Source organism: Suillus subalutaceus, assembly GCF_016647625.1.
Source record: "Suillus subalutaceus strain FC151 chromosome Unknown DFJ58scaffold_42, whole genome shotgun sequence".
Taxonomy (NCBI): domain Eukaryota; kingdom Fungi; phylum Basidiomycota; class Agaricomycetes; order Boletales; family Suillaceae; genus Suillus; species Suillus subalutaceus.
This window is the reverse complement of record NW_024540291.1, coordinates 86215-108519: the sequence shown is the minus strand read 5'-3', so window position 1 is coordinate 108519 and position 22305 is coordinate 86215. Positions and strand designations below refer to the sequence as shown.

The following is a 22305-nucleotide window of genomic DNA, read 5'->3' as shown; positions in this document are numbered from 1 at the left end:
TAGGGTACCACACCCCAAATGGACAGAAACTGGATTTAAAAAATAAATAAAAAATAAAAAACGACCCACCTTCCTTAGCTGCTGATGCCGAGAAGAGAAGAGTGTCAGGTCTTCCATGACCAACTCGATCGCGTTTCAAGAGAATTGGTTCGTTCCTTCAACGTCGTTCTTAAACGCCACTTGACCCTTAATTGTTTGTAGGCGACCGGCAAAGCCAATTCCTCGTTTTCTTGGTACCGTCTTGAGAATTAGCCCTCACACAAGTTTTGGGACCAAGAAATAGCATATCTCGCTGGATCACTCTTAGGCGCTGGCTCAGACACGACTGCTGTAGCGATCATGTACGTTTTCATGGCTTCTGCATGTTATCCCGGCAAGGTGCAGCAAAAAGTGCAAGAGCAGCTGGATATCGTTGTTAGTTATGACAGAGGTATGTCAAGGCTCGTCTTAGTGAATGAATCTCAACCTGGTCGTTACAGTTCCCACATTCGACGGCTACAAATCCCTTCCACAGATCGAAACGTTCATGTTCGAGTGTCTTCGCTGGAGGTCTGTAACAACCCTTGGATTTGCTCACTATGCTTCGGCTGATATCGTTGACTTATGTTTTCAGTGCTGTGGCTTGATTTTCCGATTCTTATGGCGGCTCGAACAGAAACCTACAGAATAATATGTTGATCACACTTTAACATGGCAATCTCACGCGATCCCAGTGTTTACCTCAACAACGACAAGTTCAATCCTCAGAGATGGCTCAACAGCAAAGGCAAAATGCGGCACAACATCAAGTTCCCATATAGCTTTGGATGCAGGTACAGCCTCATCTGATATTGGACCGACTAGAACCTTGCTGAAAACAACCTGCAGAATGTGCCCCAGGCGGCACTTAACGTTCAGTCTTCATCAATATCGCGCTCCTCCTGTGGTCGTTCAAAATCAATCGGGACCAAGAGAACCCGATTGAGGAGATGGGCTTCGTTGATGGAGTGATTTTGCACCCCAACCCAATTACTGCGCGCTTTCAGCCGCGGTTTGGGGATGAGGCACTATTGAGAGACGTGGTGGCTCGGTGCAGGAAGGGTTGTGCTGTCTTGAGCATGAAGTAGTGAATTTCCATCCGTCTGGTATGTGCTGAGGTTTGGACTATTGGTGAGAATCATCAGGTTGTTTTTGGGATATTGAACTTCAACGTGACTGCCCAAGACCTCAAACTGGCGCGCGTGTTGCTGCATTGTCATGTCGACTTTGCGCAACTTACATATGCGCCACCCAAGTCTTGATTAACCCAAAGTACCGTCTACTGGTGGACGCGTTCTATAATAGCAGGCTTCGACTTGCATGCACGCCGCTTTTGTTACTCGAATGTCATGTTCAAAATGCCCCTGCAGATTTCTTGTTCCACCAGTCTCATGCAAGCATTGGTTCTCTGACTTCCTTCTTGCTTCCCTTTCCCATAACTTCTCAACGCATGCAACACTCGAGCGCAGTGGCAAAAATGGAACCGAATCAATTGGGTCAACTCTTTGAGGTGGTTGGCTCAGAGCTGCAGGTGCGTTCTTTAATTATCTTAGATGGATTTCCGCTCACTCATTACTCAACATTTTAGTGAGTTCAAACCATCACACATATCCGTAAAATTCATGGATCTAAAGTATATTCTACGATATCAGGCTTCAAATTTTTCTGTTGATGCTGAGCTCTGGCCTGCATCTCAGATGTTATTGTGCATGCACGACCTCACTCTTGATAAAGAAGGAATGACAGGGAACGACTTCTCCTACATATCAAGGTCACTATGGGGAGACATAGCTAGACCTAATTCCTCCAGGCTTTCAAAAGTCAGCAAAGTAATTGTGAGGCTGGGTGCGACCCAGTAAATTTAAAGGTTTTGATACTGATCAGTGATTAGATCCTCCTCCCAAAGCCACACTAACCGTCAGCGAGCCACTAGCTATCTCCCATTAGGGTTCGTTCTCCCATCAGCATTGGTCAGTTTAAACTGTCTTCTGTCAGTTCGTCCAAGATAAAACGGGAGCTGCTGCACCGTGCGTTCACCATCCTTCATTCCTCCACTAGCGAAGACCACAGAATCCTATACGCCCATCTAGATGGATGTCACCCGTGATGTCATCCTTCACATCATTGGTAAACCTAAAGGACACCAGGCAGCTGCGAATCGGTGTGTGGCATTTCGTGACTTATTCTATAACCGTTTAACGCATCCAACGGAAGCTACATTGCCTCTGTCATCTTGCCTGTCATGCATGGGAAGTCCACGCCTACCGCTGGAGTAGGGGTCCCAAGGGCAGGAGCTACGCACCGAAGGGCCTGTCGGCCCTTTCCACAGCTTAGTCAGCATGTAGACTAGGTTTCACCATGTTCGTAGCTAGCATCCATCATCATCTCAGCTTGTCTGCCTTGCTCTGGGCTTAGGCCGCTGGCCCTGCTCCACCGCCACGAATACACCCGAGATCATCACCATCCACAAAATGGTCAAGCGCTTTCAGATGCTCATGAGACATGGCGTTCCTGATAGGGTGCTACCCAATCCTGAAATACGTCCCGGGATACACAACCGAGTTGGAGGAATGGAGAAGAGATCCGTCAGGTCTTCCATAATCAACTCAATTTCATTTCAAGAGAATTGATTGGTTCCTTCAACGTTGTTCTTAAACGCCACCTGACTTTCGGTTGTTTGCTCGGTACCTTTAGTCCTCACACAAGCTTTCGGACAGAAATGTCCAATCTCGCTGAATCGCTCTTTGGCGCCGGTTTAGACGACTGCTTTTGGCGATCATGTATGTTGTCATGGCTTCTGCATGTTATCCCAAGGCGCAGGAGAAAGTGCAAGAGCAGTTGGTCGTGACAGAGGTATGCTAAGGCTCTTCTTACTGAATGAATCTCAACCCGGTCGTTACAGCTCCCATGTTCGAGGACTACAATTCACTCCCGCAGATAGAGGCGTTCATGTTGGAGTGGCTTCACTGGAGGCCTGTGACAACTCTTGGATTTGCTCACTGTACATCGATCGATATCGTTTGTGTATATTTCCGGTGCTCTGGTATGGTTTTCTGATTCTTGTGGCTGCTCGAGCAGAAAGGCATGTGTATTCCAGAGGGTGCTATCGTCTTTGGGAATCATTGGTACAGAATGATATGCATTCCAGTCAAAACAATGTGCTGGTCACCCTTTAACAGGGCAATCTCGCGTGATCCGAGTTTCTACCCCAACCCTGACCAGTTCGATCCCGAGAGATAGCTCAACAGCGAAGGTAAAATCCGGGACGACCTCAAGTCCCCTTCATATCACTTTGTTCGCAGGTAAGGCTTTGCTTGATATTGGATCGAGTGGAACCTTGCTGAAAAACAGAATCTGCTCCAGGCGTTACATAGCGACTCGTTCAGTCTTCATCTTCACCACGCTTCCCCTGTGGTTGTTTAAGATTGCTCAGGACCAGAACCCGATTGATGAGTTTGGCTTCGTGGATGGCGTAATTGCGCAGCCCAAACGGTTCACTGCTCGCTTTCAGTCACGGTTTTGGGATGAGGCATCATTGAGGGAGTGACGGCTCAGTAAGTACCGGTTGTAGGATCTTGTGCATGAAGTAGTGACTTATGCATGAGCTTGGGATGTGCTGAGGTTTGTTCTATTGGCGAGCAGCATCAGGTCGTTTTTGGAATATCGAACTTCGGCGTCACTGCCCAAGACCTTAGACTAGCGCGCGTGTGGCTGCATCGAGACTCGTCTACATGTCGACTTTGTGCGACTTACATATGCGCCACCGAAATCTCAATTAACCTAAAGTACTGTCTACCAGTGGACCGGTTCTATGGCTTCTAGTAGGCTTCTTGCATGTGCACCGCTTTTGTTACTCACATATCATTTTCAAAATTCCCCTGCAGATGTCTTGTTTTGTCGATCTCATCCAAGCATTAGTTCTCTGACTTCCTTCTTGCTTCCCTTTCCCAATACTTCTCAACGCGTGCAACACCCGACTCCCCAGCACATTGGCAAAAACGGAACCTACTTCGGCCGAATTGATTGGGTCAACTCTTGGAGGTCCTGTTCAATTTTTAAATGTCGTAAAGTTACCTCGACAGACTCCTCGACACCTAATTTCGATACATCCGCATGGGCTATAACTCCGAAATTCTAAACCTCGTCGCACTAGTACTGGCAGAGTATCCTCGTTGTAAATGAGCCATGTTGAAATGTGCAAAAGATTCTCATTTAGATGAGATCCAGTGTATGATTAGGACCACTTTAGCAAACGCATGCGATATGGTAGTACATATGAGGCAATAAGTTGCAGAATATTGTCGTCCGGGCATGCATATCTGCACCTCATGCAACTCTGTTCGTTGCAACTTGCAAATGCCCATCTATGATTTGATGAGAGCCAACTTATGATACGGGACCGGCTGTTACAGTTTCCGAACCGGTCAAGGCCGTCCCCGCGCCAAGCCCACTGGGCCGACGGCGGCCCGATTTAGATCTGGCAGTTCTAAGTTGGCAACTTGACTTGCACAACCACAGGGAGGGCTTGTGGACAACAGGCCGAATGCGCGTCGCATCATAGTGTACGAGCACCACCGGCTGACGACATCTCTTCATCGGTGCGTTTGTTTTAATGCAATTATCGCAGAAGGATGCTCAGACCTTGAGGTATTAGGTAGGAGTGGACAGAGGCATTTTCGACGTTCGACCAGCTCAATCACCTTTACATCTGAGGAAATGTCCGAATCCTTATACTCGTCATGGGCCGAAGCATTTCAGACTGGACAGCAAACTCTGCTACTCTCCTCGATATCAACGTAGGATTCGCAATTATGCTACGGCTGCCGACCGGCGACAATTGAACCGGTCGATGTTACCGGTCACCAGAATTATGAATAGCATGGGCAGAGAGCGGGGCGTCCTCCGATATCTCCCAGGAGGAATTTAATGTCTTGCGGATGGAGGCTGATACGTGCGTAGGACCCTCTACAGGATGGAATCGCGTGAATAAACTAGGCTTGTTGCTCGATCTTTTCTCAAGGCCTGCAGACTCAGTACGCACAACACCAAACCACTGGCAGAGCTATCATATGTCCATCTCCGCCCATTACCTCATACACACTCGCTGTAACGCTTATCAACACAGCAATCATGCATTCGTCTATACTCCTCACAGAGCTCGTCGCAGAACAAGAATGGCTGCATGAAGCTGTTCATCTCCCCCAACCGCAAAATTAGGTGCCACAATATTAGGGAGAAGTTTATAAAACACATCGTTATGCGGGTTCCGGCGAAAGAGTTGGATCCTGACGTCATGGACAGAGAATGGTTGATTGATGATTGGCAGTCGATAACGCAGTGAGTTCAACAGTGACCTACAGAAGCATTCACTGCAATAAGTTGTGTATGCTGGTAGATTGGATGGAACAGTAGAAAAGTATATCGATCATGGAGGACTCCACGGTTTGCTATTGTTTCAGTAGCGAGCTATTATATTGGGTAAGTCAAGCCTCGGGTATCATTCATGCATCTCTCATCTGTCAACAGCAAACGAGAAACGAGATGACGACGGCATCGATCTGGGGAAATCAAAGGATGGCATGGAAATCCACGTCGAAACCTGTGAAAATTGGCACGAGCTGCCTACCCTGGATGCTCATTTTGTATATCATGTGGGACTGCTTTTTTTTGCCATTGCATTGCGGGCGGTATCGAGCTCTCACATACTACTGCTCTGTTCGATATACTATAGTGGATGACATTCGAAGATGAACATGTGATACTGTGCTATCATTTTGCGGTGTTTACTAAGTAAGACGATACAAGGCTCTGTTTTAATCCATGTCTTCAGGCACCAGGAGACAGACAACCTTCCGCGTGCAAACTCGCCTCCATATCAAGTCCGTCTTGAAGAAGAAGTTACATAATAGCTTTATCCCACGCAGTCTGACGATCCAGGAAAGTCCTCAAGGGCTTCACATTCGCTCCGAGTTTATCATGATGGTCCGGCTGTATATCCTTCGCGCGATGCGGTGCTCGCGGTTCTGGCACGTCTCGGACAATCGGAACTTTCTTGCGCCTACCAAATCTTGTCACAGACTCGAAGCCAGAGGCTTGCGGGGTTCCTTAATTAATGCTGTGCACCAGGTGACGAAGGCTGGGGAATGGATCAGATTCTTTCAACGTTATTCCATCACTGACACTGTGGCATCTGCCAGCATCTGCCGCGCGTTGCGCTGGCTGCTTTTGCATCCCTTTCATCTCCTTCTTGCCAGTACTTGACAGCGGAAGAATGTAATGGCATTTCAGCATTTAGCTCGCAGCACGCCCGGGTTCTAGATTGGTAGACCGGTTATCCCGAGAGGGAAGGATCAATGATCTCTGCGCATTTTTCCTGCCAGTAGAATCCAATGGTGTGACAACTAGTACCATTAGTCCGCTCATCACTAGTCCGACTCTTGGAGCTCTTGGAGTATCTAGATCTGTCAACTGGGCTGTCCTGTCCAACGCTGCGCGCAGTAAATATTCGCACGGTGGCTATAGGTGGCCATATATAAAACTATATAAAGTTGCATTCATACTATCTAACAGCGGTTTGGTGGTCACAAGACTCAACACTACTAATTTGAACATTCTCTACCCATGATGAATTTCCTTGACAAGGTCTTAGACTACGCCGAGCGGCTCCCAGAGGGCATTGAAAGGACAAGGGACCAGATCATTGGTGCGTTGAAGTTACTCCTGAGATGTGGCAATTCTCATGATGATATCTCACCCCAGGAATCGTCGATCCTAATAGTGAGCACCATAAGCACCGCATTTGACCTTGACTATATCTTGTTTGGTTGGCTAGGACGTCACGATAATCCACAGGAGAAACTGGACGATGAGATTAGAGCGCAGATCAATGCCAGTCACCGTTTCGATAGCTTCGCGGATCAGAGGGTAGATAATGCTATTAAATGGTACGTTTGCATCCGTATAGCCAATTCAGATGTTCATATACCTTTCAGGCACATTGATGGCCATGACTATATGTATGCATTGTCTGAGATACTCGACAGTGCAAAGGAGTGTATCTTCATACTGGTATGTATCTTTGAGACTATTGTCATTACCTGCTCGAGACCCATATGCTGTCACAGGACTGGTGGTTCACACCTGAGTTATACCTTCGGTCAGTATTTGAACAATGGTTGCTGCGCCTGAATAACCGAAGTATTTCATGCCCAGACGACCACCCGCAGATCATCCGGAGTGGAGAGTCGATCGATTGCTTCAACGCAAGGCTCGACAAGGAGTGAAAATATATGTTATCGTTTATAAAGAGGTACCGTTTTATCGAGGGGCCATTCAACTCCTGTTAAGCGCTTGGGAACTATTCAGGTCACTCAAACCATGTCAATGAACTCGAAGCACACAAAGGTCGACACTTTTTCTTTTCGTCTTCAGTCTTGAGGATATTGATTCAAAGTAATGCAGGCCGCGTTAGAGGCCTTACACCCGAACATCGCTTGTATGCGACACCCTGATCATATTGGAAGCAAAGGTGAGAACAAGTGGTGATCAACAACACATTTGTATAACCTTGAATCGCAGATGCCGTGGAATTCTGGTCTCACCACGAAAAGGTATGCACATGCTCTTCTGTTTACTGTAACCTTTATACCTATTTATGACAGCTTGTGGTTGTTGACAACCACCGCGGATGTGTTGGAGGACTCGACATTTGCTTGGGTCGCTGGGATACACACAATCACCCTCTTGCAGATGTACACCCGACAGATTGGTCACGCACTCTCTTTCCTGGGCAGGATTATAACAACGCACGTGTCCTTGACTTCCAGCATGTCGATAATTATGTTAGTAATGCCGTCTCAATCATGGAAACACCCAGAATGCCCTGGCATGATGTAAGTTCCAAGTCGTTTTGGCTCCCATACCACATTGCATAACCCTTGTTTAACATATTAGGTTCATATGACAATTTGTGGTTCTGTTTGTTTGGATCTTTGCCAACATTTCGTTGAGAGGTGGAACGAGGTGAAACGCAGGAAGGTACGTGGTCAGATGGTCTGATAGACGCTCAAAGTCTGATGTTGATACAACGTTCTCAAAGTACCGTAATGACGAGTAAGTTCAATAATTTCAAACGAAATATCTAATCTTACCACCCACTTCACAGCCGATATGACTGGCTTGCGCTTCCTCATAACGTGGCGCTTTCTCCGAACGAAGCTGTCGTTCGTATGTAGATGGTTGCCAGTAACCCTGTTTGATGCTAATCATTCACAGGCCACCCCCATCGTGAGAAATGGCATCAGATGGGTCACCGTTTCAAACAACGCTTTCACCTCGAAGCAGGTGACGAAGTTGAGCCGCCTTATACTCCTCCTCCGCACGGACAATGCCGCGTGCAGGCTGTGCGGAGTGTCTGCGACTGGAGCCACGGTGTGCTTACCGAACACAGCATCCAAAATGCTTGTACGTCCTCCCCATGCACAAGCTGCATGTTTTCTCTGAAACCTTGGTACAGATATTCAATTGATCAACGAGGCTAATCATTTCATCTATATTGGTAAGTTCTGACGTTATTGAACGTTTATTCCAATGAGGTATTTACGTTGGTGATTGATCTAAAGAAAACCAATTCTTGTGAGTATGTAAGTAACGTGCACGACCCTGCGATCTGATCCCTATGCTATATTCAGCATCTCTAACACGCGCGAGGAAGGCCCTGTGAAGAACCAAATAGCAAAGGCAATCGTCGAGCGGATCATTAAAGCAGCCAGGGATGATCGAAAGTTCAAGGTCTGTGATGTCCTTTGTTACTATTCACCTGATCGTTGAGCGATAAAACTAGGTCATTGTGGTTATACCTGAGCTCCCTGGATTTGCCGGAGATATCAAGAATGATAATGCTCTGAAGATTATTATGGCAGCACAGTACCGCACCATTAATCGTGGCGGTCATAGTATATATGAAGAGATCCGAAAAGCTGGTTTTGAGCCGTGAGTCATTGTTGTGATTGTTATTATTTTTGTTTTTAATGATCGATTCACCGGGTATTAGGATGGACTACATTCGTTTCTACCACTTACGTTCCTATGACAGGATCAATGCTCCTCAGAGTAAGATACCTCTTTGATGGCACCGCAGGTCTATTCTAAGCGTGGCTTAACAGAAACTTTGATATCTCAAATGGAAGCAAACTCGGGGGTCACATTCTACGAAGCTCAGCTCGCTCTTGCGCGTCAATGGGAAGGTCCCCGCTATACTGGCGGCGACGCTCCGAAGGAAGCGTTTATCAAAGTACCTCAGCCTGCGCAGGAAGGCATGGCTTTGAGCCAGACCAAGATGAAGCTGGAGAAGGTGCCTCTACCGGCCTCATACGACGACGCAGTGAACATTGTACGGAGATTCGAGAAAGGCTCAGATGATATCAGAGGCGACGAAGATGTGTCCGATACCGTATCGCAACACAGACTGCTGGACCGAACACGCTTGAGCGATGAGATTTGGTATGGTTCCGAGGCAGAGGAGCGGGATGCGTATGTCTATCGTTGCATGTCACTGGTTCCTACAGCTAATTTCATCGAAAAGATACGTGTCGGAGCTTCTCTATATTCACTCGAAGGTTATGATCGTTGACGATAGACGTGTTATCGTGAGTACTTCCAGATCGGCCTGTATCTTTTTCTGATTAGTGACCGGGGCTAGATGGGCTCTGCGAATCTGAATGACAGAAGTCAAAAGGTAGGTCGGCTACTGCTGAGAGTGCATGTGTAATCTCACAACCTTCGCCTTCTAGGGAGATGGCGATTCTGAAATCGCGCTCGTTGTCGAAGATGGTGACATGGTGCGTTCGACGATGGACGGGCATCCATACATGGCCGCACGCTTTGCGACTACTCTGCGTCGCAAGCTCTTCCGGGGTGAGAATAACGCGAGACCTACCCGAGTGTTAGTTAACTTATATACACAGAGCACCTTGGCCTTATCGAGCCTCAGAACGTCTTATATTCCACCGAGAAGGTCACCTCGTTTATGCGATGCGCGCCAGAGCCCAACGACAATGAGATCGGGACGCGGGAAGACAATGCCGTAGCGGATCCCCTAGCAGACAGCACCCTAGAACTATGGAATCGTACAGCAAAAACAAATCGCGAGATTTTCACAGAGGTCTTCCGCCCTGTGCCCACTAACCTTGTTCGTTCCTGGTCTGCGTACGAGGCAAGCAACGATGTCTACGAGTTTTCACGGAGCATGTTTGACGGTTACCATGCAGAACTATTTGCCAAAGGTTAAGACTGGTCACGTTGTACCAGAAATACAGCTGCAACGTATCAAGGAACGCCTTTCCCAGGTCAGGGGTTCAGTGGTTGAGTGCCCTCTGGTGCGTTCCAGATATTCTATACGAGATTGCCGCTCACTTATCACCCCAGGATTTCTTGATCGATGACAAGGAGTTTGTCGAGGGTGTGGACTGGCTGGGATTGAACCCAACGCTTCCGATTTACATCTGATCGAAGTCGTGGTGGCGTCATCGTGCTTGGCAGTATGGACAATGTATACTGGTATCTATGATCAATTATGTATAAAATGTTGTTGCGAAGTTTGTGGGTTAATCATGCCTCAGCTGTAGATTTTAGAAACAAAACAGAGACTATTCAAGCACCATTTCAAACACCAAAACCGCGGCGAAGAGCATGGATTAGTGCATGCGTTGGTCAGGAGGACATGAGATAACATGAGGCGTTCATTTCGATTATTTGTGGGTAAGGATAATGCCCGAATCGCTTGAAGAGTTCAAGCTCCACTTGTAAAGCAAGACTAAAGCAGGTCATACGAAATAAGGGTTGCTGTGGCAGAATTCGCCGCAGAACGGATTATAATAAGATTACAATTACATAGTCTCAGAAGCGCTTCCGACTCCACTGTTTCCCTTCCCAGCTCACCGTGTACTTTTCGCCGCTACTGCTTGTCGCATCCAACGATGAGCACAATGACTGACTCTCAGCGGCAGAGTCTTCACCATCCATTTCTTTCTCATCTTATTGCTCTCCTGTCAGCTTATGAACTATGTCCTTCGTCGACTCCATCTCCACGATATGATGGGCCTGTAGATTGGCAAACAGACACTATCATTCGCTCTCTAGGGGCAGTTGCACGCAGAATGTATACTGCGGAGGAGACCGTGGCCTCAATCAAAGCTTCGGAGTGTTGGCAGACAAATGGGCCAGAGACAAAGAAAAGACGCAGTGTAGGCGACACTCCCATGTCCTCATCTTTATCTTCTCAGAAAGAGACCAATCCATCTTCTTCTCTCATGCAGTCCAGTACCAATGTCAATGCTTTCGCTCCGTCTTCCAGCTCACCAGGACCAACTTCTTGTTTTCAGACCAACTCAAACCTCGCACCTACTGTAGAATCAATCGATGTTGACATGCAGGACGCCGATAGCCCGAATGGTGTAGCCAGCAACGATCGCACGCCAGTCAACAAACCACACTCTGCTCGTGCAGGTTCAATGTCCTTATCACTCGATGAACTTCCAGCTCATATTGATGCTGCAACACTCCTTCGGTCATTTTCAAACGGAAGCTCGGCCTCGGCACCCCCGACATCGCATATCGAACACATGGCTTGCCCAACGTGCGGAAAGGTTATTACCGACACTCTGACTATGAGCCGAATTAATAGTAGCTTTGACGGCTCGCCCAACGGATCTCCACTCGTCGTTCCTCCTGGTCCTCTTGCTGCTGCAGCGTTCGAAAGCGGCATGAGCGCCGTCGAAGAACTAAGGTTACTCAAGGCTCAGGTTCAAGATGTCGCTCGTGTGTGCAATGCTGTGGCCAGAGGGTGACTTGTCCCAGAAAATTACGGTTCCCGTGCAGGGTGTGGTCATGGTTCAATTGAAGGACGTCATAAACACTATGGTATTCGTCTAAGAATCTTATCCGAAGGTCTTTCTCATACATATCATTATCAGGTCGACAAATTGGGACAGTTCGCCAAAGAGGTCACTCGTGTCAGTCAAGAAGTCGGTACAGAAGGGTAAAGTGGCTACTAACCCAGATCTTATACGATTTACTCAGTCTTCCGCAGTAAACTCGGTGGACAGGCTCTCGTATTGGATGTCGAAGGTACTTGGCGGGAATTAACTGGTGTCGTCAATAAATTAGCCGCCAACTTGACCAGTCAAGTCCGAAGTATCGCCAAGGTCACTAAAGCTGTCGCGCAGGGAGATTTGTCGAAACAGATTGACGTCGATGCCCGTGGCGAAATCCTTGATTTGAAGAATACCGTAAACGGAATGGTTATTCAGCTTCGTGCATTAGCCGCCCGAAGTTACCCGCGTCACGTTAGAAGTCGGCTCTCAAGGCAAGTTAGGTGGTCAAGCGCAACGTCCCAGATGTTCAAGGTGTTTGGTTCGAGTTGGTTCGCAATGTATGCCTTTTACCGTGTCTTATTGGCACAGTGACTTAATCTGGTTTTAAGGTCAATCGGATGTGTTCAAGCTTGACAGACCAAGTGCGCTCTATTGCCAACGTCACAACGGCCGTTGCTAGGGGCGACTTGACACAGAAGATTGAGATCCAGGTCGAAGGCGAGATGTCAACATTGAAGGGCACGGTCAATTCCATGGTGGACCAGCTGAGCGCCTTCGCATCCGAAGTCACTCGTGTCGCGCTCGAAGTCGGAACGCAAGGTATATTGGGTGGTCAGGCTCGCGTAGAAGGTGTGCAGGGTACCTGGGCTGACTTGACACGTAATGTGAATGTGAGTTATATAAATAGTGTTCTGGTCTCGTCAAGCGTCGCTGATATCTCGTGTGACAGAAAATGGCTAGTAATTGACCGACCAAGTACGATCGATCTCGGAGGTCACAAAAGCTGTTGCCTTGGGCGATCTAAGCAAAGTCGTCAACGTCGATGTCCAGGGAGAAATGCTAGATTTGAAGATGACCGTCAATTCTATGGTTGCCCAATTGTCTACGCTCGCCAACGAAGTCACTCGTGTGTCTCTGGAAGTCGGTACGGAAGGTATCTTGGGTGGGCAAGCGTATGTCCCCGATGTGCAGGGCATGTGGAAGGTAGGGCGCAAAGATACGAAATGATGTCATTTCTGACGTTCACACAGGTTCTCACAGATAATGTCAACCTCATGGCCATGAATTTGACCAACCAGGTGCGGTCGATTGCAGAAAGTGACGAAGGCTGTCGCTGGCGGTGACTTGACGAAGAAGATTGAAGTCGACGTGCGTGGCGAGATCAAGGAGTTGAAGGAGACTGTCAATGGGATGACCGAGAGCTTGAGTCTCTTCGCCGATGAAGTCACTCGTGTCGCAAGAGAGGTCGGCACGGAAGGACGATTAGGAGGTCAGGCTCGTGTAACCAATGTCGGTGGTACATGGAAGGTGAGTATGTTGCACAGGCTGTGGATTAATACTCATCTCAAGTAGGACTTGACGGACAACGTGAACGTCATGGCTGCTAACGTAGGACCATCTTATCTTTTACGGGGCTAACGCTGATTTTCGGCGTCGTAGTTGACCTTGCAAGTCCGAACTATCGCTGTCGCAACTGTGAGTATTGCTTACCGTGACCCAGTCCTTTGTTGAATTTATCGTCAGACTGCTGTCGCCCGCGGAGACTTAACTCAACAAATCACTGGTGTCTCTGTGTCCGGAGAGATGCTAAGCCTAGTCAACACTATCAACGACATGATTGCTCAATTGGCAATCTTCGCCAAGGAAGTCAAGAAGGTCGCATTCGAAGTCGGTACAGAGGGTAAATTGGGTGTCCAGGCTGAGGTGGGCAACGTCCAGGGTATCTGGCAAGAAATTACGTAAGTAAGGGACACCATTCGTGATGGGTGTTGACATTGGTGTAGGATGTCCGTCAACACTATGGCCGGCAACTTGACCCACGCAAGTGCGTGGATTTGCCCAGATCTCGGCAGCTGCTATGGATGGAGACTTCACTCGTTTCATCACTGTTGAGGCCAGCGGAGAGATGGACTCTTTGAAAACACAGATCAATCAGATGGTATTCAATTTACGTGACAGTATCCAGAAAAACACCGCTGCGCGGGAGGCAGCTGAGCTGGCGAACAGGAGTAAATCTGAATTCCTAGCGAACATGTCACACGAAATCAGGTAACACTATTCTTCCTTATCATCTCGATATTATGTGCTCAATATCTCATAGGACACCCATGAACGGAATTATTGGCATGACAGAGCTTACTCTTGACTCTGATTTGAACCGATCGCAACGAGAGAGTTTACTCTTAGTGCACTCGTTGGCTCGCTCGCTGCTACTCATCATCGATGATATTTTGGATATCTCGAAGAGTGAGAATCTATTCCTGATGTCAATGCATTAATCTGATTACATGTTCTACAGTCGAGGCTGGCCGAATGACCATGGAAGCCGTCTCGTACTCCCTCCGTCAAACAGTTTTCGGTATACTCAAGACCCTTGTCGTCCGCGCCTCTCAAAACAACCTCGATCTCACATATGATGTCGACCCGGACATTCCTGATCAACTTATTGGCGACTCTCTACGACTTCGTCAAGTCATCACGAACTTGGTTGGTAACGCCATCAAGTTCACACCGTCCAAGGTCTCTCGTAAAGGCCACGTTGCACTTAGCACAAGGTTACTGGCACTGGATGACTCGAGTGTGACACTAGAGTTCTGTGTCACCGATACGGGGATCGGTATTGCCAAAGACAAACTGAATCTCATTTTCGACACCTTCTGTCAGGCAGATGGTTCGACGACGAGAGTACGTCCATGTTGCAATCTATCACAGGGTCGTAGCTGATCGTCGCACAGGAATATGGGGGAACCGGTCTGGGCCTTTCTATCTCCAAGCGTCTCGTCAACCTCATGCAAGGCAACATGTGGGTCGAGAGCGAGGTCTCGAAGGGAAGCAAGTTCTTCTTCACGATTACATCGCAGATATCCCAAAGTACGCTGGAGATCACACTGCAAAAGATGCAGCCATTCCACAGACGTGCTATTTTGTTCGTTGACACCCTCAACGACACGACTGGGGTTGTCCAAAGAATCCAGGAGCTTGGACTGAGACCATACGTCATCCATGATGTCAGCGAGGTGGCTGACAAGGAGCGCTGTCCGCATATCGACACCATCGTCGTGGACTCGTTGAGCATGGTACGTCATGTAGGTGCTATATGATTTCATGCTTGCCTCATGCCTTTATAGACCGAGAGTATTAGGGAATATGAGCACTTGCGCTACATTCCCATCGTATTATTGGCGCCTTCGATGCCACGTCTGAATCGTGAGTATGCGAGGATGTGCTCTGGTGATATGGGGTTGACAGTTGTAGTTAAATGGTGCCTGGACAACAGCATCAGCTCGCAGGTTACGACTCCAGTCACAGCTCAAGACCTTGCTTCCGCCCTCATCTCCGCTCTGGAGTCGAATACTGTCTCACCTGTCTCGGCACCAAATGATGTTGTCTTTGACATCCTGCTTGCCGAGGATAACATGGTTAACCAGAAACTAGCAGTCAAGATTCTGGAGAAGTATGGCCACACAGTCGAGATCGCGGAGAATGGAAGTCTAGCTGTCGAAGCTTTCAAGGCACGGGTACAAGTGAACAAGCCATTCGACATTATCTTGGTAAGTCATTTTTTGCTCGATGACCCACAGTAGTAATATCTTCCCAAGATGGATGTATCGATGCCTTTCATGGGAGGAATGGAGGCGACCGAGCTCATCCGAGCGTATGAGATGCATAAAGGACTCCTACGGATTCCTATCATCGCCCTCACTGCTCACGCTAGTACGTCACAATCTCGACGCTCAATGATGATACTCGCTGATTTTTTTTTTCAGTGATCGGTGATCGCGAACGATGCCTGCAGGCAGGTATGGACGATCACATCACCAGTATGTACTTCATTTACCCATGCATTCTCCGAGTCTCACGTACTTATTTTGCAGAGCCCCTTCGTCGTGGAGATCTCTTGAATTCGATCAACAAGCTCGCAGGCGAACGCGCACAGTTAGCCACGCAGCATCACCTCCTCCACAGGCCACCTGCTCTGATGGCACCATGACTGATATTTTTTGCATGATTTCATTGGTTCAGGTTTTGTATACCCTTGTATGATGTCGATTCCAGATTGTCGATGCTTCTACTGACGTTTACGGCTTTCCAACGCTACCCCTATCAGATTAATCTGTACGATAGCATGTTTGTGGTTTCTGTTCTCAGATTCATTGTGTAATCTTATATTCGAACACCATGTATGTTGATATGTCATGATGGACTTTTGTTCATTATATATGCAATTGTTTCCCTCCCAATTGGTCTGTTTAGTAGTGGAGTCTAGGTTCACGATGGTCTTTGGTTCTTACTGGTGTCTTGTGGATGATTGATTGATACTAAATAACGAAACGTTGCCACTCAGATCTATTCTTTGGTGGATTATCTTCCTCGAGAAACAGGTTTCAAAGCTGGAACAGCTGACAGATCACGATTCTTTGTCGACCTATAGAAGTAATTTAAAACTTTCAAGTTCCAGGCAACGTACAAGGGGTGTTTAAGGGAACAATCTATATATCAGACCAGGACATCTGATACAGGGATGATGGAAATCAGAGAATAACCAGGTACCTTACGCAAACCTGCTATTCAATTGTCTCCCTTCGCACGACCCTCTTCCAGGCTCATTCTTCCTGTTTCAGCGATACCACATTGAATCAGCGAGCACCGTGCCATGGCGGCGAAAAAATTTACTGGTTGATGTGTTCGGTAACAAGAGATATACTTATATGGTATTAAGGGAGGGTATGATTATGCTGATGCGTCAGGAAAAGGTGGCCCTAACAGACCACTCATGTTTAGAGGATGATGATACCACAAGCAATGGCAACGACCAGGCCAAGTGCACCGATAGCTGTCTTCGTGCCCACAGCATCGCCAGTCTTGCTAATGAGAGGGTTGCTGCTGCTGCTGCTGCTGCTACTGGTAGCAGTAGTAGCAGTGGAGCTCTTAGTAGCAGTTGTCGAAGTGGAAGTACTTCCACTGGTAAGCTGTAAATATGAAATACCGTCAGGCCACCACAAAATCGAACCCGTGAAACCATCAACGAACAGCGAGAGATCCACCGCAGGCTTCGTTCCAGCTTTCGATGGCGGAATCAGCGTCTGTCGAGGCAGATGGTTCAGCCGCGACAACGCAATCCATGCATGTTTGAAGTTGGGTTCCGAGGGACGATACACAAATGCAAGATAGACTGGAGCCGCAGTTCTGGGGGGATGTCTAAGCGATGTCAGAAGCTGAAGTTATCAGGCGTACTCACAGTCATCGTATTGATGACTTGACACGTGCTTTGGCATTGAGAAGGAAGGTCGCTCGTATCTACCTGGCGGACAGCAAGAGCGTTGGGAGAAACATCGCGCACGAAAGGAGGGGCTAGATGCGAAGGGGATGTGTCAGTTAACTATTAGATTAGATTTCAGTGAATCGAAATTTACCTTGTGCGACAGTAGCAAGAACCTGAAGGAGAGGAGTGATTTGGACCATTGGTATCAAGTCGTGATACTGACTGTTTCGTACAAAACTGAGAAGAAAAAAGATGGAGCAGCAAAGCAACCAGCTGGCCTTATAACTTATAGTAAATTTCGGGAGCCGAGGTGAATAAATGTCAACTCGCCATGGCAGTATCCAGGACAAGGGAGCGAGAGGGTCGCTATGAAGATCACGAAGGCACGACCGATGCCGCCACCGATGCACTGCCAATACGAATATTGAACAGTGATCGATTGATCCTGAAGTAATTTGTGCCTTTATGTGCCTTAGAGCTTTTGATCAAGCCTCGAAGCTTCAAGTCTAGCTATCAGCTATAGCGGCGTTGTAGGGCCTGTGTACGCGTTTGGACCCGAATATGCGCAACTCCCAATCGCAAGCATGTCTGATTGTTGTAGAATTCTGAGTCAGGTCAGCAGTCAGGCCTTCATAACCAGGTTCGCAGTGATCATACTACATAAACGCTCAAGCGCTCATGTTCATGCACCGTGCTGGGATGTCGGCTAATGATACCGGCCTCATTCCGTGGCAGCGCTCAACCGCATAATGATTCATGAAGATACTCACAGTCTTATACAACCTCCCATAACGCGAACGCCGGACATCAGCTTGCTTCAAGCTATGGCAGGCAATCATTGTGCACCAAATTTTTCATGGGATGGAACTGATCGGTGAGAAGAAGTGCATCAAATCATCACCTGTCTGATATTAGTACTGGACCACGGGAAGCCGGAGCAGCGGCGGAGCTTCGTGAGTATAAGTCAAGGTTGCGAAGGTTTGCGGACTTGACCAAGAGCACACAAGCGCTAAATATTGTTATCTAAAGCACACGCGTTGGGCTATTCCGAGAATCATCATGTTCCGTATTTGCAACGCATTCGTCAGCAATCTCGTTATCATGGCCCGGTGTGCGACCTCTGCTCGATGTCCCAATCACCCATGTCTGCCGGGATTAACGTTCCCGAGGAACAGCCTTTGCTGTCCAACTCGAAGCCGCCAAGCTATCATGATAACCCCACAAGTCGCACTCAGGATGAGGAGGCACTGATAGTAGACGAGACCAGTGACTCCCCGAAAGAGCCATGGTCCACGAGGCAAATAACTGTCTATAGCATTCTGACATTGCTTGGATTGTTTATATTGGCCATATTCATCAAAGGCTTCATTGAAGCGGATGATACGAAGGTTTGACTCGTGCACTCACCTCTTTCCTCGTGTTCAACGTTCTTGTTAGTTTGACCTTGGAAAAGCGTTCAAGAGTGCGCTAGGAGGGGGGTTAAGTGGGGCTGCGGGTAAGTAAATCTATTCGTTGGAACATCTCTGCCACAATTTTGATATCCTGGCAGCTATGGTGTTGCAGGTCTTGGCGCTCATGGTATGATGTTCCTCATATCGAATGTCTCCAATTTCCGCTGAAAATAATGCAGCCTCTGCGCACAATCATGAATTACCAATACCGATACGGCACAACGACAACGCAGGCTACCAAGATTTTATACGCTGATGGCGGCTGGACGCGGTATTACCAAGGCCTCACCGCAGCTCTGGTTCAAGGGCCAGTGTCCCGCTTTGGCGACACCGCTGCCAATGCAGGCATTCTCGCCCTCCTTCAAAGTAATTCATATATGAAAACCTTGCCCACGCTTGCAAAGACATTATTCCGCAAGTGTTGCTGCGGCTTGTTTCCGCATGACCTTGACCCCAGTTGACACGATCAAGACGACCATGCAGACGCAGGGTAAGGAAGGCATGGCATTACTGAGAGCTAGGGTATATCTTCACGCATATGGCAATTTCTTGTTCTGATGTTTTCCTAGGTCAAGAAATATGGCATTGGCAGCCTATGGTATGGTGCTCTCGCGACCGCAGCTGCCACATTCGTCGGTCACTACCCAGTAAGTACTTTATTTTTGGACATACACTCATTATTCATTCTTTGCCCAGTGGTTCGGGACGTACAACTATCTCAATGCGGTCCTCCCACTTCCAGCGACTATACTGCAGAAACTCCTTCGTTCCGCTGTAATCGGCTTTGCAGCTTCCATCGCCTCTGACACCATTTCTAACTCTCTTCGCGTGCTGAAGACCTACCGACAAGTCAATGCTACCCGAATTGGATATGCCGATGCCGCCCGCGCTGTCATCGCAGCAGATGGCCTCAAGGGTCTGTTTGGGCGGGGACTCAAAACCCGTATCTTGGCGAACGGCCTCCAGGGAATCATGTTTTCAATACTGTGGAAGTTATTTTTGGATTTGTGAGTTATTCCTGCGTAACGCATGCCTTATGATCCAGTCCTGAGTAATCTCTCCATGTCTAGGTGGGAAGACAAGACGAATTAGATAAGTTCTGGAGTAATGCATATGCATATGAGGAAGGGCTTGCACATCACTATTACCCTGAATACCGGGTCATTCCGTTACCTTCACATCTTGATCCTGCCCAGAGTTTGATCTGGTGATATCTTGATACGTATAACATATCCGACTCTTGGATCCCATGCGAATGTATGACATTGACATTTACCTTGCACGTCACGAGAGACAGCTCAATTTGAGTAGTACGTTGGTGCAAAGCCAGGGAAGGAGCGTCGGTCTCCCACTCGACCTTCTTCAAAGGCAATGGTAGATGATGTTGCACTTCTGCCATCAGGTATATCACAATATGCACGCCTAGCGACAACTGATCATCCAGCAAATAACAGTCTAATACCATGGACAACGGCCTCTAATAGATAACGAATTTCGTCACGATCTTCGGTCCATGACCTCTAGGATCCGTGCACGCTCGCTCTCCCAATCATCCCAGCACAATGCCAACAGTGCCGTATCCGTCCCCACCGTACCAGGACGCGGATCTCCCACCCTCTCCTTCACTCCATTCGTCGCACTTGCCTTCGAGCCAGCGAAAATCCTATCCCAACGCAACACAGCCTCCGTTTACAGCTGTTGCATAAATGATGACAGTACGCGACTTTTTGAGAAAGAAGAATAAATAAATAAATCTACACAGCAGTAAATAACGCGTCCCGCATGTATGTGAGTTACGATTGAGTCGAGGTAAGCCGATGGCGTTCGTGGCGACGTGTGTCCGCTGGAACGGCGGCAGGATGATTGCGTAACTGATCTCGGTTTGATAGGTTTGCGGGAGATGTGTTATGTATCCTATGATGCGGCGAAGTTGGATGATGAGAAGGGACTGGTGCTGGTACGCGTCTTGTCGATGACAGCATAGAGGACTACCCCAGTGTCAGGCCGTACGCGATTATCAATTACTTGCTTCACGAAGTCTGAAGTGTCGGTAAAATTTTCCCAGGGTATGAAGTCGTAGAGATCGGGGATAGGCAGCTGAGCCTTGGAAGTAGAGATCTGCGTGCAGATCAGGCTATCGAACGATTCATGTTAGCGGCTGATAAGAATTTTGTAGTGTGACCTACGATGAAGGTGTGAGTTTGCCCGTTCGCTCTCCAAACTCGCGAACAGGGAAGCAGAAATTAGTATCATATGCAGCAGTCGTAGTTTTCTAGTTGGGACATGTGTTATCATTTATTGTACCATCAATGTGAGAGTTTATCACCGACCGAGGCACGTCGATTAAAACGGTCGCCTGCTGGCGTCAGGAATCACTGAGTCGGAGGATTCAGTGTAATTATTCATATATAAGTACTTAGCTTGACCACTTGCCTTCCCAAGCTTCAACCTAACTACTGGTTCAAGTCCTAGTATTTGGAGCAAATGAAACCTCTTGACCTGCAATACCCATCACCGCAGCACTACCAGTGAGCACTCTTCCAAAACTCATGGGATTAATCCTTACGCCGTGCGGCCCCTGCTAGTTTGACCCTAGGACTTCTGCAACAGAAAGCAGATCCAAACAGCGAGAGTCAAAAGGCAATGACAATATGGATTTCTGGTCACGAGTCGAGACCAGGCACCATCATGATTGCACAGGTACTAAGCTCCAGTTGGGCTCCAATTGAGCTCCAACGATGATAGCCATTTCGTGACATCATCGAGGCGCCTACGATAGTATAAAACTACAGCGCTCGTCGGATGTTCAACCATTCCGAACGAGAAAATATACGTACGAGATAAAACCCCTTTCTTTTATTCTTCCGCTAAGCTGAATCCGTCATGGTGCGTGCGCCCCAAACCCAATATTAATGGCAATGTACCGACATCTTCCTGCATAGGGCTCTATTGTCTCTGCAATCGGCTCTGGTATTAATGACCTCATCTCAGCAATAGCCAATGTGATCCTGATCATCATCGACGCAATAACGACTGTTCGTGCATTTCAATGTCACGGTTTGTTGATTCTCATGGAAAATACTAGGTCATCGTCACAATCGTAGACATCATCGTCGACATCCTGTGCTGCAGGTGTTGCAGCTCACGACGGCGAATAGGCAGCAGGACAGGATATACTTTCAGAAGACGAGCATTCCTTTGATATGGCATGACTCGTAACGGATATTTGATACCACACGTACAATTATGATGAACTTTGACGAAGACATATGTTGGGGTGTTGAAATACTTACTTGGGTAAGCTCCCAGTGAGGAGATGAGAGACATCTCAAACAAGTACTCAGATAGCGCCTGGGCTGCTGACGTTCTGTTGGAGTGCGAATTGTGGCAAGGCGTGGGCCGCAATGTTGAGGTAATCCTGCCATACTAAGCGAATGATTCGTATCAAGAGTGCCACTCATTCATACAGGTGAATACGTTC

The 22305-nt window shown here is 47.8% G+C and overlaps 5 protein-coding genes across 5 annotated transcripts; 4 read left to right on the top strand and 1 right to left on the bottom strand.

Moving 5' to 3' along the window:
* Positions 1 to 115: 115 nt before the first annotated feature.
* Positions 116 to 3565, top strand: DFJ58DRAFT_840718 (uncharacterized protein; the record flags this gene model as incomplete). Its single annotated transcript, XM_041392636.1, has 15 exons — positions 116 to 147; positions 202 to 233; positions 308 to 430; positions 480 to 549; positions 714 to 812; positions 1204 to 1549; positions 1671 to 1789; positions 1910 to 1988; positions 2109 to 2179; positions 2233 to 2351; positions 2434 to 2608; positions 2641 to 2798; positions 2833 to 2871; positions 2921 to 3019; positions 3321 to 3565. 15 exons carry the CDS (start codon positions 116 to 118, stop codon positions 3563 to 3565), a joined length of 1806 nt encoding a protein of 601 aa, XP_041244751.1.
* A 2849-nt stretch (positions 3566 to 6414) lies between these two features.
* Positions 6415 to 10697, top strand: DFJ58DRAFT_333335 (uncharacterized protein). Its single transcript, XM_041379906.1, has 26 exons — positions 6415 to 6721; positions 6778 to 6795; positions 6851 to 6962; positions 7011 to 7086; positions 7143 to 7174; positions 7231 to 7327; positions 7384 to 7422; positions 7480 to 7546; positions 7597 to 7628; positions 7680 to 7910; positions 7972 to 8055; positions 8117 to 8130; positions 8183 to 8244; positions 8293 to 8481; positions 8534 to 8575; positions 8640 to 8652; positions 8709 to 8808; positions 8861 to 9009; positions 9071 to 9129; positions 9183 to 9549; positions 9602 to 9665; positions 9719 to 9754; positions 9810 to 9933; positions 9984 to 10231; positions 10287 to 10394; positions 10444 to 10697. Exons 1-26 carry the CDS (start codon positions 6640 to 6642, stop codon positions 10522 to 10524), a joined length of 2526 nt encoding a protein of 841 aa, XP_041244750.1. The 5' UTR covers positions 6415 to 6639; the 3' UTR covers positions 10525 to 10697.
* Positions 10698 to 10890: 193 nt separating this feature from the next.
* On the top strand, positions 10891 to 16460 carry DFJ58DRAFT_783872 (uncharacterized protein). Its single transcript, XM_041389928.1, is given in 20 exon segments — positions 10891 to 11835; positions 11858 to 11937; positions 11991 to 12055; positions 12107 to 12330; positions 12350 to 12394; positions 12414 to 12448; positions 12500 to 12785; positions 12868 to 13094; positions 13206 to 13418; positions 13464 to 13499; positions 13551 to 13586; positions 13635 to 13830; positions 13937 to 14159; positions 14212 to 14357; positions 14410 to 14795; positions 14846 to 15187; positions 15239 to 15317; positions 15366 to 15661; positions 15710 to 15824; positions 15965 to 16460. The coding sequence occupies 20 exon segments, from the start codon at positions 10995 to 10997 to the stop codon at positions 16099 to 16101; spliced, it is 4008 nt and encodes a 1335-aa protein (XP_041244749.1). The 5' UTR covers positions 10891 to 10994; the 3' UTR covers positions 16102 to 16460.
* Positions 16461 to 16707: 247 nt separating this feature from the next.
* Positions 16708 to 17724, bottom strand: DFJ58DRAFT_783855 (uncharacterized protein). Its single transcript, XM_041389927.1, has 4 exons — positions 17525 to 17724; positions 17350 to 17462; positions 17142 to 17297; positions 16708 to 17080 (listed from the first exon to the last, which is right to left on the bottom strand). Exons 1-4 carry the CDS (start codon positions 17571 to 17573, stop codon positions 16889 to 16891), a joined length of 510 nt encoding a protein of 169 aa, XP_041244748.1. The 5' UTR covers positions 17574 to 17724; the 3' UTR covers positions 16708 to 16888.
* A 791-nt stretch (positions 17725 to 18515) lies between these two features.
* DFJ58DRAFT_878742 (mitochondrial carrier) lies at positions 18516 to 19944 on the top strand (the record flags this gene model as incomplete). Its single annotated transcript, XM_041394500.1, has 8 exons — positions 18516 to 18761; positions 18811 to 18868; positions 18923 to 18951; positions 19004 to 19244; positions 19282 to 19346; positions 19394 to 19471; positions 19521 to 19831; positions 19895 to 19944. The coding sequence occupies 8 exons, from the start codon at positions 18516 to 18518 to the stop codon at positions 19914 to 19916; spliced, it is 1050 nt and encodes a 349-aa protein (XP_041244747.1). The 3' UTR covers positions 19917 to 19944.
* Between the last annotated feature and the right edge of the window lie 2361 nt (positions 19945 to 22305).